The sequence below is a fragment of the Carassius gibelio genome, chromosome A22 (assembly GCF_023724105.1).
Source record: "Carassius gibelio isolate Cgi1373 ecotype wild population from Czech Republic chromosome A22, carGib1.2-hapl.c, whole genome shotgun sequence".
In the NCBI taxonomy this organism is placed as follows: domain Eukaryota; kingdom Metazoa; phylum Chordata; class Actinopteri; order Cypriniformes; family Cyprinidae; genus Carassius; species Carassius gibelio.
In genome coordinates this window covers 5165389-5181478 of record NC_068392.1, presented here as the reverse complement: position 1 = coordinate 5181478, position 16090 = coordinate 5165389, and the positions used below count along the sequence as shown (strand labels likewise).

The following is a 16090-nucleotide window of genomic DNA, read 5'->3' as shown; positions in this document are numbered from 1 at the left end:
TAAACTGTGTTCTGAAGATAAACGGAGGTCTTACGGGTTTGGAACGACATGAAGGTGAGTTATTAATGACATAATTTTGATTATTGGGTAAACTAACCCTTTAAGAGGCTATGTACTACATTGCAGAGTGCATAGGAATGAGCCCCGTTGTCCTTTCAAATGTGTTGGCGCCAACTGTAGTCAAACATTTACCACTTAACTTAAACAGCTTTCAAGGGCCATTATTATCGTGTACACCATGCACCTACAATGCAAGCTACTCCTATAACGTTAGCCATTGTTGCAGATTTAAAATGCACAATTTCATTATGTTCCCCTCCATTTTCACATGGCGAAAGAACTAGTGTCTCACTTAAGGTGCAGCCATTGATATGCCAGAGAATGATAGTCATTCTTATCTCAGAAACTTTTGTCTCTTTTACCTTAAACTGCAAGGACAGCTGCTGATTCCTGCCTCTACCATTACAGAGTATTGTTGAGGAAATGCAAAATATGCATGAGTTAGGTCAAGCCTTTACAATAACTAAAGTAAGTTATTTTTAAAAAATGATAAGAGTCTATCAGATGAAACAGTCACGGAAATCTGTGACTGCATTAAAGAGTCAGATTTGTTCTCTGCCTGTCATCAGGGAAATCTGCAGAGTGGTTGCTCAGATGATGTGATAGAGATGCTTCTGCTCAGCTACTTTGAGGAGGAGTCCATGTTCTTCCATGTAGAAGATAGATGTATGGCAGAAAAGGTCCAACTGGAACAAGTGTCTCTGACCCCCGCTGTTATTGTCTGTGGTAAGTCTGTTTTTATTTTTTTTTCAATCTTTTTTTATTGCACTGTTTATATAATTTGTCATGGGCAGAGCTTATTGGTATAACCTGTTAAATAATGTGTTCTTAGGACAGGCCTGCCATTCCTCAACAAGGTACATGCTGAGTCTGGATCAGAAACTAATCAACACAAACATCTCCTCATTCATTTCTGCAGTGTGCCTCATGTTCAGGAGCTACTACTGTTTTAATATCCATTATCCATCTGAGCTGGCTTCAACTCTGGAGTTTCTTCAAAGGTGAGTAAACATGGCTTTCTAATTACTACTTTCCCTGGTCTAGTCTGGCTCATGCACATACATACACACAGACAGACAGAAAGAAAGACAGACACTCATACAGACAGACAGTCAGGCACGCACGCAGACAGACAGAAAGACAGACAGGCACGCACGCAGACAGACAGACAGGCACGCACGCAGACAGACAGAAAGACAGACACTCATACAGACAGACAGACAGACAGACAGGCACTCATACAGACAGACAGACAGACAGACAGGCACGCAGACAGACAGACAGACAGGCACGCACGCAGACAGACAGACAGAAAGACAGACACTCATACAGACAGACAGACAGGCACGCACGCAGACAGACAGAAAGACAGACACTCATACAGACAGACAGACAGACAGACAGGCACGCACGCAGACAGACAGACAGGCACGTACGCAGACAGACAGGCACGCACACAGACAGACAGGCACGCATACAGACAGGCATGCACAAAGACAGACAGACAGACAGACAGACAGGCACGCACGCACGCACGAAGACAGACAGACAGGCAGACAGGCACACAGACAGAAAGACAGGCACGTACACAGACAGACAGGCACGCATACAGACAGGCATGCACAAAGACAGACAGACAGACAGACAGGCACGCACGCACGCAGACAGGCAGACAGGCACGTACACAGACAGACAGGCAGGCACGCATACAGACAGACAGGCACGCATACAGACAGGCATGCACACAGACAGACAGGCACACACACAGACAGACATGCACACACACAGACAGACAGACAGACATGCACACAGACAGAAAGTCACACACACAGACAGGCACACACACAGACAGAAAGACAGGCACGCACGCAGACAGGCAGACAGGCACCCACACAGACAGACAGGCACGCATACAGACAGGCATGCACACAGATAGACAGACAGGCACGCACATAGACAGACAGACAGGCACGCATGCAGACAGATATAGCCTGTTAAATAATGTGTTCTTAGGACAGGCCTGCTATTCCTCAACAAGGTACATGCTGAGTCTGGATCAGAAACTAATCAACACAAACATCTCCTCATTCATTTCTGCAGTGTGCCTCATGTTCAGGAGCTACTACTGTTTTAATATCCATCATCCATCTGAGCTGGCTTCAACTCTGGAGTTTCTTCAAAGGTGAGTAAACATGGCTTTCTCATTACTACTTTCCCTGGTCTAGTCTGGCTCATGCACATACATGCACACAGACAGACAGAAAGAAAGACAGACAGACAGGCATGCACGCAGACAGACAGACAGGCACCCACACACGCACGCAAGCATGCAGACAGACAGACAGACAGGCAGCAGACAGACAGCCATGTACACAGACAGACAGGCATGCACACAGACAGACAGGCATGCACACAGACAGACAGGCATGCACACAGACAGACAGGCATGCACACAGACAGACAGACAGGCACACATGCACACAGACAGACAGGCATGCACACAGACAGACAGGCATGCACACAGACAGACAGGCATGCACACAGACAGACAGGCACACACGCACATAGACAGGCATGCACACAGACAGACAGGCACGCACACAGACAGACAGACAGGCACACACGCACACAGACAGGCATGCACACAGAAAGACAGGCACACAGACAGGCATGCACACAGACAGACAGGCATACAGACAGACAGGCATGCACACAGACAGGCAGACAGACAGGCTTGCACACAGACAGACAAACAGGCACACACACAGACAAACAGGCACGCATACAGGCACACAGACGGACAGCTAGGCACACAGACAGACAGACAGGCATGCACGCAGACAGACAGACATTACAGACATACACACAAATATATATATATACAGTGGGGATCGAAAGTTTGGGCACCCCTTGCAGAATCTGTGAAAATAAGAGTAATTTTCAAAAAATAAGAGAGATCATACTAAATGCATGTTATTTTTTATTTAGTACTGTCCTGAGTAAGATATTGTACATAAAAGATATTAACATTTAGTCCACAAGACAAACAAATTGCTTTAATTATTAAAATAGCCCCACTCTAAAGTTTGGGAACCCTTGGTTCTTAATACTGTGTTCTGTTACCTGATGATCCTCGACTGTCTTTCTGTTTTGTGATGGTTGTGCATGAGTCCCTTGTTTGTTCTGAACAGTTAAACTGAGCAGTGTTCTTCAGAAAAATCTTTAAGGTCCTGCAGATTCTTCAGTTTTCCAGCATCTTTGCATATTTGAACCCTTTCCAGCAGTGACTTTATGATTTTGAGATACATCCTTTCACACTGAGGACATTTGAGGGACTCAAACACAACTATTAAAAAAAGATTCAAACATTCACTGATGCTCCAGAAGCAAACAAGATGCATTAAGAGCTGGGGGATGAAAACTTTGAACATGATGTAGATGGCCAAATTTGTCTTATTTTGTTGAAATATATATTTTTTCCATTTAGTTCTGCCCTTCGTAAGCAACAGAAGATACTTGTATGTTTCCCGGGACACAAATTAAGTACAATTTACCTTGATCTTCAAATTCTGAAAGTTTTCACCCACCAGCTCTTAATGCATCTAGTTTCCTTCTGGAGCCTCAGTGAATGTTTGAATCTTTTTTAATAGTTGTCTTTGACACTATTACAGCATTCAGAAATCTATTAAAGTGAAAGGTTTCAAAGGGAAATATAGAAGAGATGAAGTGATCTTTTCAAGATTAAGGCTTGGACATACTGGGTTAAAATCAACGCTGTATTTAATGACAAAATGTGTGTCTGATAAATGTGAGGTATGTAATGTTCCTGAAAATGTCGAGCATGTCATAATGAAGTGTAGTAAATTTGATTTTGAGAGGAACATCTTGTGTGATAAGATATGTGAATTAGGACAGGGATGGAATTTAGAAGGGATAATGGGGATAAGTGAGGAAACGTGGGAGTGTTACGAAGCTCTCTTTAACTTTCTTAAATCTACAGGATTAGACCATAAAATATAGGCCCCCCCCCCCCCCCCATTTTTTTTTTTTTTTAGGGATCACTAAAAGGTAACCTGAAATACTAAAACCATGAATTACACACCGGTACAGTAGGTGGCGGTATGCACCAGAAAAAATTGGTTGCGACCCGCCATTAATACTAGAGAAGAAGAAGAACAACAACAACCAGCGTCATCAGTCAGCGCTGGGTCTCCTGAGGTAAGACAAAATGACAATCAGTTCTTGGTGCTTCATACATTTATACAAGTATAAACACTGATTTTTAAAGCAACCTTTTTTGCAGTCATTCTATATTGTTTACATCGGGTACTGCGCTATTTATGCGGCTTTCTGGCGTCTGCTTACTGAAATAAATGTTTAGCCTAGCAGATGTTAAATAGCTAACGTTACAGTGGGATCTTGATGTAATTTCAACGATTATTTGGAGCATTATTGGTATTGTTACTAAATACTACTTGTTCAAATGTCATAGCATGATCTAAGGGGAATTAATGGGAGTCGATCATGATTTCTTCAGTGAAAGCATTGATTTGACAACGGATTTATTTTTTATTTTGGCAGTTTTGTTGCCCCATCACACAGCAGTTCACCCACAGTTCAGCGTCTTCACAGTAAAAGATGGAATGTTCCCATTAGTCTAAAAGCGAAGAAGATAAAGTTTGTGAAAGAAAGTAAACATGAATGATCCAGAGCCCTGCGGAATAAAACTGGAAGATATGGAACAACAAATAGGTTGGTGTTTGTTCTTAATTCTATAATAAGGTTATAATACTTAAACCTGCAAAACTTTTTTTTGGTTTAAAAAGAGCAAGTTCATATGTGTTTAAATGTGTTTTTAGTGATGCTTTATAATTTGAGTGGTTCGCGTTGTTCGCTTTGCGTCATTACGTCACGCCTGAAAACATGGGATTACTGTACTCGAAAAAGATTTGCATTCCAAAGAGACTGAGTTCTAAGTAATATTAAATTGCTTTTGATGTTAAAAGAGCAATTTCTCTTAATGACATTCGAATGGTATGACAATTAGAGAATATACTGTACAGAAAATAAAAAAGGCTAATAAACACTAAGTACACTCACGCAATGTTGATGTTGGTAACAATTTGAGAACAAAGTATCGTAATAGTAGTAACAATACTATGCATTATACCAAGCCAAGAGGAAAAGAAAACATCATGCAAATTTTACTGAAAACAGAAATACATCCATATAAAATTTAGTATTTTCTTCCTATATTCCGCTCATCGTGAACAGAGCAGCTTTACTTGCTGTGATGAAACTGACATTTCCCATGAAATCCAACCCGACCAATCAAATGATAAAACATTATTATAAGCTTTCCATTTTACGCTTTTGAACACTGTCTTTTTCTAATCTAATTTTAGCCAAATACTTATGTACTGCAGCTTTAAAGCAAATAATATCCAGGTAACTTTCCATGAATTATGCCCACAATGGAGCACTTCTTATTTTATTTTTTTTACCAAATATTATCTGAACAGTTTTATTTCATATTTATTTATATATGTGTTTCACAATTTTTGCAACCATATTACTAACATTTTGGGCCCGGTTTCCCGATAACGCTCACTCTTAGCGCTAAGAAGACCTCGAAAGATATATCTTACCAAAGTTGTTTATGTTCCTAAGTGTGTTCCCCGAAGTGTCCCTTAGGAAGCTTCTTAGCACGCTGCCTCTTATGTCCGACGTTACAAGAGCGCTGTTCAAAGTGAGGGTGCTGAATTAGTTGGCATCGATTGCTCATGAGTCGATTTTTCACTTCACGCGAAGGTGCAATACAGCGTTAAGAAAGACAACATGGTCTATGCAAATGAAACATTCCTCAAATTATTCCAGTAACATTTATTTTAACATAGTTTAAGTCATCAATAGAATATAGACAATAAATTAAACTTGAAGTTTTGCTGGACCTTGCCACCAGGTCAGATATCACACCCCTATGGTCCACTATAACCTGCACGTTTATGGCCGCATATCCCTTTCGCGATAAGTAGCCTACGCCTGATCAATCACTGATAAATTGGCGATAGTGATGAGTGTGCCATCCACCAGGATGTAATCCCCGGCATGGCGCAGAAGGGCGTTGGTGACAGTGTGGACGCACCTCCACATCGAGGTCTTGATTAGGCCGTAGCCCTCTCCCACGACCTCGATGAAGCAAAAAAAAAAAAAAACGTAGCGCTGCAAGCAGCTGGACTTCAGGGCTTAAAGCAAAATCCTGCCACGTTAGCCTGGCAAGCGCAGGTCTGAGAAGGTCCAGCAGCGCCACAATGAGTTGTCTTGGTAGGCCATTTTTTTAATATATATATCCACATCAGGCAAAATATCAAAAGGGCTTAAGTTTTGCCAAAGAAAAAACTGAAATGGACTAAACGGCTCCGCGTCCGGCTCCGGCTTTGATTCAATTTCATGGACACGTTGGATCGCTGCCATAGTTGGTCGCTTACTGGACACCACCATGATTACCCATTTATAGATCTTATTTATTTAGAGCCAAATTGTTTGCCAGATTTTAATTATCAAAAGTGATTGCCAATTCGTTTTAATAACATTACGAAAAAGCCTAGGCTAATTACCACCATATTAGTTCTGATACCACATAAAGTCAACTTCATAAATAGTCCTGTATCCATTGCGAACATATTCTATTATTAGTCTTAAAATGTCCATAACATAAAATCATTGTTGTCATACCATAGTTAGACTTGTACTGTGCTGCGCTGATTTCTAAAGACTGCTGTACAGTAGTGTCTTGAGCTCAAACAACGCTAAGAGAGAGCTTACGAATGGTCCAGTCCAACCTTACGAAAGTGTGACTTACAGAAGATATACTTAGCGTACGAGCGTGTCGGGAATCGTGCCATAAGGTTAAGAGAGAGATTAAGGAATAGGTTAAGAACTACTTAGCGATAAGAACATTTTGGGGAACCGGGCCTTGGACAATATAGTATATTATATTGTATGAATATAGCTAATGAAATGTATAGTAGTTCTTAGTAGTGTTTTTTTAGGAATGAACCGATCATGATTTTTCATGGCCGATTCCGATTTTTTACAAGCAAACTGGCCGATTCTGATACCGATATCCGCTTTTTTTTTTATCTTTAAGCAACAAACAAGAAAGAAGGAAAGTGTGCATAAACAAGATGTTTATTTGGTACTTAATAGGCCAAACTGGCTTTTGGCTATTGAAAACAATAACTGCAACCATCTGAAATTAACAGCAGTAACTGCACAGTAAGTAGCCTACATTCAATGCAAACATAGATGTTACAGACATCAGCATTTAGCTTTTGTTTTTGAATTGGGTTGAAACTACATAGAACTGGCCTTAAATTAAAAGATTAACTGTAACATGTGAAATTAAAGGCAATAACTGCATGGTTCTACAGTCCAAACAACACAATCAACACACATTCAATGAGAGGTTTCTTAATCAGCATTCAGTAATTTAGTTTTTAAATTTGGTTTTAAATTTAAAAAAAAAAGGTCTTTACCAGTGTCTTTATTTACAGACTAAATAAAAGTATGCTATATACATGGATTATTCCAAAATTTTAAAATCAAATAATGTTGGTGCGAATAAAACAAAGATGCAAAGTGTTTAAATTCATCCAATTAAAAAAAAAAAATTAGGGTAATGATGATCTATATTTTTTTACTTGAGCCAATGAAAAATAAATAACTATTGTCTCAAGTAAAAAAAATAGATCTGAATCATTACCCTAAATCTTTTGAATTGGATGAATGAAACACTTTTTTTCAGTGTGCTACAGCAGGTGATTTTTAAATCAAATTAAGTCGATGTAATTTTACACGAACTTGTGTTCAAGCTGCGGACAGTTACAGTATGCTCGCGCAGCTTTAGTGTGCACAGAAAAGGGACTCTTATTTGTGCGTCAGTACCATAGACCGTAAAAGAAATGGACACAGCGACCCCATTGGAACTCAACTGAGACAATTGAAGCCCATTTTTAGCATTTTTTAGCACTTCCGTTTCTGACGCGCAGACTCAAACGAAGCTTGACGACGTCAGCAACCTGTCTGACAGATGTAAATCTTCTAGTAGCTGTGCGTGCAAACTGCCATCGTTAATCTTGCAGAGACGGCGAGCTTGAGCGGGGAGTTCTTTGGTGTGAGTGAGCAGGAGTAAGTATTCTGATTAATTATTTTGTATAGTATTTTAAAATGTAACGCCAGTACGCCATATTAAGTTAATTGCCTGCGAGCTTCTCCTCCTGTCTGTATGGTAATTTCTCTACTGTGCGACAGAGAGTCGAGTGGTTATGACGCAATCGTTAGCCTATTTTTACAAAAACTGTTTCTACGGGGCCATAATGTAACATAGAAGGTAATGGAGCCCTTTATACATTGTCGTGTATCTTTAGAAATAAATAATGGACCAATGGAGTCTTTAAATGCCTCAGATGTAAAGTTATTCACTGTCAAAGTGACGCCAAAATGAATGGGAGTCAATGGGAATGCTAACGCAAGTGAAGTTTTGCTACAAGATGGCTGCACGCGGCCGACTTCAACTTCCGGTCGACTTCCTTCCCGCCTGGTCAGTACACCAACGGCTGATCGCTTCCTGCTATCTGTGCCTCAGACATGAAGCTCTGCATTTCCAGTGCTGAACGGCTGCCCGTGTTCGGCGCACAGATTTCGAAATACTTCCACACTATGAAGTCTGTGCACGCAGGCGCACTTCCGGAAAAATCGCCCGAAAAAAGACCAAAAACGGCCGATTTGCCGGTCGTGTATTTTCGTGTATTTTAAAAACCGGCCGGTCAACCGGTGCATCCCTAACGTTTTTATCATGTGTAAAATAACTGATTAACATGGCAGATAAAAGCAGATCGTTTTTTATTTTTATTTTATTTATTTATTTATTTTTTAATCCAGCAATATACTATACTTACAGAACTTACAGGTGATTTTTCAAACTTGATGTGCTGTTGTGGTAGGCCAATTTCAAATTGCACATCTGATGCACTGCCTTTGTCCTCACTCAATTTAAAGTGCTCCCACACAACATTTTTGTCTTCTTTTCCAGATGAACTGAATTATGACGTTCATGATGTTCACTCATGGGCGATTCATATTCAAGTATGAATGAGAACTGTTTTGCAGGGGATGCCAGGTGTTCAAAAAAACAATTTTACATCTCTGACTTATAAAATATAGTTAATGAATATATATAGTTTGTAGTTCTCATTAAAAAAAAAATCTTCAATTGGTGCGTGCAATGTTTAAATATAATAATTGGATAATAAAGTAATACAAATATAAATGGACAATAAATTTACCTAATTCAAATGAATGCATCAGAATCTTCAGATTTCTGATATAATGTCAGGATTTACAACCTCTTCATTTCACATTTCTCTCTTTGATTTTTTAAAATTTATTTATTACTTTAATAGTGATTTACTGAAAAACAAACTTTTGAAACTTTTATTTTAGACCTGATAGAAGAGTACGAGGAGACTGAAGAACTGATGGAAGAAGGGGAGATGCATCAGGTCAAAACTGAAGAAACATCCTGGAGTCCCTCATTGAAAAATATATGTTTCACTTGCCCTCAGTGTGGAAAGGGTTTCTCATTCAAGGAAAATCTTGACATAAAATTGCATAATGGAGGGAAGCCGTACGCATGTGATCAGTGTGGGAAGATTTTCACTATAATAACAAACCCGATTGAACACGTGAAAATCCACACTGCAGAGAAGCCACACATATGTGATCAGTGTGGGAAGAGCTTTTCACAAAAAGGAAACCTTAACGAACACATGAAAATCCACACTGGCGAGAGGCCATTCCCATGTGATCAGTGTGAGAAGAGATTCACACATAAAGGAAACCTTAATGAACACCTGAAAATCCACACTGGCGAGAAGCCATATGCATGTGATCAGTGCGGGAAGAGTTTTGCACATAAAGCAAACTTTAATGACCACATGACGATCCACACTGGAGAGAAACCACACACTTGTGCTCAGTGTGGGAAGAGTTACGCACGAAAAGGAGCCCTTAATTATCACATGAAGATCCACACCGGAGTGAATCTGCACACGTGTGATCAGTGCGGGAAGATTTTCAGGTATAAAACAAACTTTAACCGCCACATGACAATCCACACTGGAGAGAAACCACACACTTGTGCTCAGTGTGGGAAGAGTTACGCACGAAAAGGAGCCCTCAATGATCACATGAAGATCCACACCGGAGTGAATCTGCACACGTGTGATCAGTGCGGGAAGAGTTTCAGAAAATCATGGGTTTTTAAAGTACATCTACTTACTCATTCTAGAGAAAGACGGTACAATTGTGACCAATGCGGTAAAAGTTTTTTTAGAGCAGATTTCTTGAAGAACCACCTGAAAGTTCATACAAAGGAGAGGCCTCACATATGTTCTTTGTGTGGAAAGAGTTTCAGACAGACGAGTGCATTAAAGAAACATCAGAAGAGACACGGTGCTGTGAAGGATCATGTTTGCTCTGAATGTGGGAAGGCTTTTTTTACAGATAGTGCACTGAAAGTGCATCAGTCAGTTCACACTCGAGAAACACCTTATAAGTGTTCACACTGTGACAAGAGCTTCAAACGCTCAGAATATCTGAAAATACACGAGAGGATCCACACTGGAGAGAGACCTTATCACTGCCCTTCATGTGGGAAGAGTTTCACTCATTTATCGTCTCTATTTGGTCATAAAAAAAAGTGCATTTCTGAAATTACTAGCAGTAGTTTGAGTTGAACTGTAAGACTGCATCAAACAGTTGTTGATAATTGATTAATCCAAGGTTGTTAGATCAATGAATCAACTGATTGTTGATCCTTTTACACCTTAATAATTATGAATTATTTTATTATTTGCTATTGATTGCTATTGTTGTTTAATCTTATGAATATGGTTGATAAGAGATTAGAGAATGTCATTGTTTCAATGTTTTTAATATTGTGAAGCAGTGCTTTTTTCATTGTTTTTGCTTTGGTATATTAGGACTTGTTGGATTTGTACTGGCCAGACTAAGTCTGAGCTTTTATACAATTGCATTCTGAAGAAGTCTTGAGCATTGAAACATACGCAACTAAGATTATTCAATAAATTGTGGTCTTTGTTATATCATAACTTTGTCTTCTGCTTCTGCTCTTGCCTGTCTTTCTCAGTCAAACTTTCAGGCTGAAAGAAGACTGTTAACAGAGTTTTGGGCTATTTCTGTTGACAGGTTTTACTGGTTTTGGACAGCAGATAAAACAATAGCAGATATCTTCAGACATGGTTTCGGGATAGGGCTGTGCAATATGGACAAAAAAAAGCGATCACGATTTTTTTCATCAATTTTGCAATTTCGATTTTAATCACGATTTTGATACACACAGACATGCTTTACAGTCATAAATGCATTCAGTATAAATTTGAAGCATATTTCCAAAAGAAAACCAATGAGAGCTTTATCAAAAAGTTGTAACATGTCTCTAGAAGAGACATAAGTAAAAAAAATCACTAAGTAAAGATGTCAAACAAAATGTCTAGACATATGGCAAAAATAATAATATAAAATAAAACCCGTGTTCAGGGATTTATATTTTATTTTTTTGCCATGCATTGGTCATAGAGCTCACTGTAGCAGTGCCTCAGGTGTTATATGTTTTGCCCAATATATTTATTGCCCAAGGTTCACTGGTACTCCGTTTCCAGTGCGTATACAGTAAGTTATGTTTACACGGTTCAGAAGCAGCAACGAGAGCACATTATTGTAAGGCGAAAGCACATTAAAATCATGCGCGAGGGCGAATCTATTCGCTCGCACACAGATTTTCTTTGCTCTGTTAAATAGGGACATAATAGTATACTTAAAGTATGATGTAAAGTCCACTTAAAGAAAACTTATGAGTATACTTGCAGTATAAAACTACTAGACTAGTAGTTTACTGAGACTATACTTCAAGTGTACAAAGTATTTAATTTAGTAAACTATCAGTAGGCTACATATAAGTTCACTTTTAGTAATTGCAGTACAAACTACAAACATGGAGGTAAACTAATTGTGTACTCAAAGCTTACTAGTGTTATACTTAAAGTATACGTAAAAGTATACTTTTACATACAGTGTGGGGCAATTTAGTCCCAAGGAGTACTGAAACCGTACACTTACAAGTATTCTACTAGGACACTTATATTTGTATACTTGCTACTTAAAGTATACTTAAAAATATACTTGAACTTTACTTAAGTATACTTAGTAAAATATACTTGAAGTATACTGCTTTTTCATGAGGGGTGTTCAGATTTTTGTAGTACACGTTATGCAAATTAGCGCATATTTCATTAGATAATGCCTCATTTGCATATTTAAACATAACATTTTCGAAAAAATGTTTGCAATTATCAATGTAATCAACTTAGGTGATAAATATTAGTTTTTTTTTTTTTACCCTATTCACCTCTCGCCTTACAAGTAATAATTGTTTAATGTAACTAGTTTAATATTTCTCTCTAAGTGAACGTGACTGAAATTAAATATGAAACGTCACACAATATATTGTTGAGCAATATAAAGTCTCTTTCATGAAAGCCACGATATGAAAACATATCCACGTAGTCAATGGTCCATTCTGCGATAGGTGGCGATAATTCACTAATATACGAACCGCTGTGAAACAAGAAGATGACGTCACAACCAGCGTCAGTCAGCGTTGGGTCTCCTGAGGTAAGACAAAAGACAATCAGTTCTTGGTGCTTCATACATTTATACAAGTATAAAACACTGATTTTTAAAGGAACATTTTTGGCAGTCATTCTGTATTGTTTACATCGGGTACTGCGCTATTTATGCGGCTTTCTGGCGTCTGCTTACTGAAATAAACGTTTAGCCTAGCAGATGTTAGGAACTAATGTTAAATAGCTAACGTTACAGTAGGAACTTGATGTATTTTCATCGATTATTTGGAGAAATATTGGTATTGTTACTGAATACTACTTGTTTAATGTCATAGCATGATCTAAGGGGGATCAATGGGAGTCGATCATGATTTCTTCAGTGAAAGCATTGATTTGACAACGGATTTCTTTTTTATTTTGGCAGTTTTATTGCCCCATCACACAGCAGTTCACCCACAGTTCAGCGTCTTCACAGTAAAAGATGGAATGTTCCCATTAGTCTAAAAGCGAAGAAGATAAAGTTTGTGAAAGAAAGTAAACATGAATGATCCAGAGCCCTCCGGAATAAAACTGGAAGATATGGAACAACAAATAGGTTGGTGTTTGTTCTTAATTCTATAATAAGGTTATAATACGTACACCTGCAAAACTGCTTTAGTTTTAGTTTAAAAAGATCCAAAATCAATTTTGAGCAAGTTCCTAACCAATCAGTGTTTAAAGCTAAGTTTGCCAAAAGAGATTGAGTTCTAAGAAATAGTAAGTTGCTTTCGATGTTAAAAGAGAAATTTCTTTCAATGACATTCAAATGGTATGACAATTAGAGAATATACTGTACAGAAAATAAAAAAGGCTAATGAACACTAAGTACACTCACGCAATGTTGATGTTGGTAACAATTTGAGAACAAAGTATTGTAATAGTAGTAACAATACTATGCATTATACCGAGCCAAGAGGAAAAGAAAACATCATGCAAATTTTACTGAAAACAGAAACACATAATTTAACAGCCTGACTTATAAAATATAGTTAATGAATATATATAGTTTGTAGTTCTCATAAAAAAAAATTCTTCAATTGGTGCCTGCAATGTTTAAATATAATAATTGGATAATAAAATAATACAAATATAATTGGACGGTGAATTTACCTAATTCAAATGAATGCATCAGGATCTTCAGATTTCTGATATAATGTCAGGATTTACAACCTCTTGCTTATACAATTCTCTCTTTTTGACTTTTTTAAAATTTATTTATCACTTTTATAGTGATTTACTGAAAAACAAACTTTTGAAACATTTATTTTAGACCTGATAGAAGAGTACGAGGAGACTGAAGAACTGATGGAAGAAGGGGAGATGCATCAGGTCAAAACTGAAGAAACATCCCGGAGTCCCTCATTGAAAAATGACAGTATATGTTTCACTTGCCCTCAGTGTGGAAAGGGTTTCTCATTCAAGCAAAATCTTGACATAAAATTGCATAATGGAGGGAAGCCGTATGCATGTGATCAGTGTGGGAAGATTTTCACTATAAAAACAAACCCGATTGAACACGTGAAAATCCACACTGCAGAGAAGCCACACATATGTGATCAGTGTGGGAAGAGCTTTTCACAAAAAGGAAAACTTAACGAACACATGAAAATCCACACTGGCGAGAGGCCATTCCCATGTGATCAGTGTGAGAAGAGATTCACACATAAAGGAAACCTTAATGAACACCTGAAAATCCACACTGGCGAGAAGCCATATGCATGTGATCAGTGCGGGAAGAGTTTTGCACATAAAACCAACTTTAACGACCACATGACGATCCACACTGGAGAGAAACCACACACTTGTGCTCAGTGTGGGAAGAGTTACGCACGAAAAGGAGCCCTCAATTATCACATGAAGATCCACACCGGAGTGAATCTGCACACGTGTGATCAGTGTGGGAAGAGTTTCAGGTATAAAACAAACTTTAACCGCCACATGACAATCCACACTGGAGAGAAACCACACACTTGTGCTCAGTGTGGGAAGAGTTATGCACGAAAAGGAGCCCTTAATTATCACATGAAGATCCACACTGGAGTGAATCTGCACACGTGTGATCAGTGCGGGAAGAGTTTCAGGTATAAAACAAACTTTAACCGCCACATGACGATCCACACTGGAGAGAAACCACACACTTGTGCTCAGTGTGGGAAGAGTTACGCACGAAAAGGAGCCCTCAATGATCACATGAAGATCCACACCGGAGTGAATCTGCACACGTGTGATCAGTGCGGGAAGAGTTTCAGAAAATCAGGGGTTTTTAAAGTACATCTACTTACTCATTCTAGAGAAAGACGGTACAATTGTGACCAATGCGGTAAAAGTTTTTTTAGAGCAGATTTCTTGAAGGACCACCTGAAAGTTCATACAAAGGAGAGGCCTCACATATGTTCTTTGTGTGGAAAGAGTTTCAGACAGACGAGTGCATTAAAGAGACATCAGAAAAGACACAGTGCTGTGAAGGATCATGTTTGCTCTGAATGTGGGAAGGCTTTTTTTACAGATAGTGCACTGAAGGTGCATCAGTCAGTTCACACTAGAGAAACACCTTATAAGTGTTCACACTGTGACAAGAGCTTCAAACGCTCAGAATATCTGAAAATACACGAGAGGATCCACACTGGAGAGAGACTGTATCACTGCCCTTCATGTGGGAAGAGTTTCACTCATTTATCGTCTCTATTCGGTCATAAAAAAAAGTGCATTTCTGAAATTACTAGCAGTAGTTTGAGTTGAACTGTAAGACTGCATCTAACAGTTGTTGATAATTGATTAATCCAAGGTTGTTAGATCAATGAATCAACTGATTGTTGATCATTTTACACCTTAATAATTATGAATTATTTTATTATTTGCTATTGATTGCTATTGTTGTTTAAGCTTATGAATATGGTTGATAAGAGATTAGAGAATGTCATTGTTTCAATGTTTTTAATATTGTGAAGCAGTGCTTTTTTCATTGTTTTTGCTTTGGTATATTAGGACTTGTTGGATTTGTACTGGCCAGACTAAGTCTGAGCTTTTATACAATTGCATTCTGAAGAAGTCTTGAGCATTGAAACATACGCAACTAAGATTATTCAATAAATTGTGGTCTTTGTTATGTCATAACTTTGTCTTCTGCTTCTGCTCTTGCCTGTCTTTCTCAGTCAAACTTTCAGGCTGAAAGAAGACTGTTAACAGAGTTTTGGGCTATTTCTGTTGACAGGTTTTACTGGTTTTGGACAGCAGATAAAACAATAGCAGATATCTTCAGACATGGTTTCGGGATAGGGCTGTGC

General features: G+C 38.6%; 1 protein-coding gene across 8 annotated transcripts; it reads left to right on the top strand.

The window, feature by feature from the left end:
- The first annotated feature begins 4190 nt into the window (after positions 1-4190).
- Positions 4191-15920, top strand: LOC127942929 (gastrula zinc finger protein XlCGF57.1). Of its 8 annotated transcripts, none has more exons than XM_052538948.1 (4): positions 4296-4515; positions 4642-4812; positions 14077-14887; positions 15056-15920. In XM_052538948.1, exons 2-4 carry the CDS (start codon positions 4758-4760, stop codon positions 15543-15545), a joined length of 1356 nt encoding a protein of 451 aa, XP_052394908.1. In that variant the 5' UTR covers positions 4296-4515; positions 4642-4757; the 3' UTR covers positions 15546-15920. The 8 variants fall into 8 exon arrangements, with proteins under 8 accessions (XP_052394904.1, XP_052394908.1, XP_052394907.1 ...); XM_052538947.1 differs by having other exon boundaries at positions 4298-4515; positions 14077-14719; positions 14888-15920; XM_052538946.1 differs by adding an exon at positions 9565-10201 and having other exon boundaries at positions 4302-4515; positions 14720-15920.
- Positions 15921-16090: the final 170 nt, after the last annotated feature.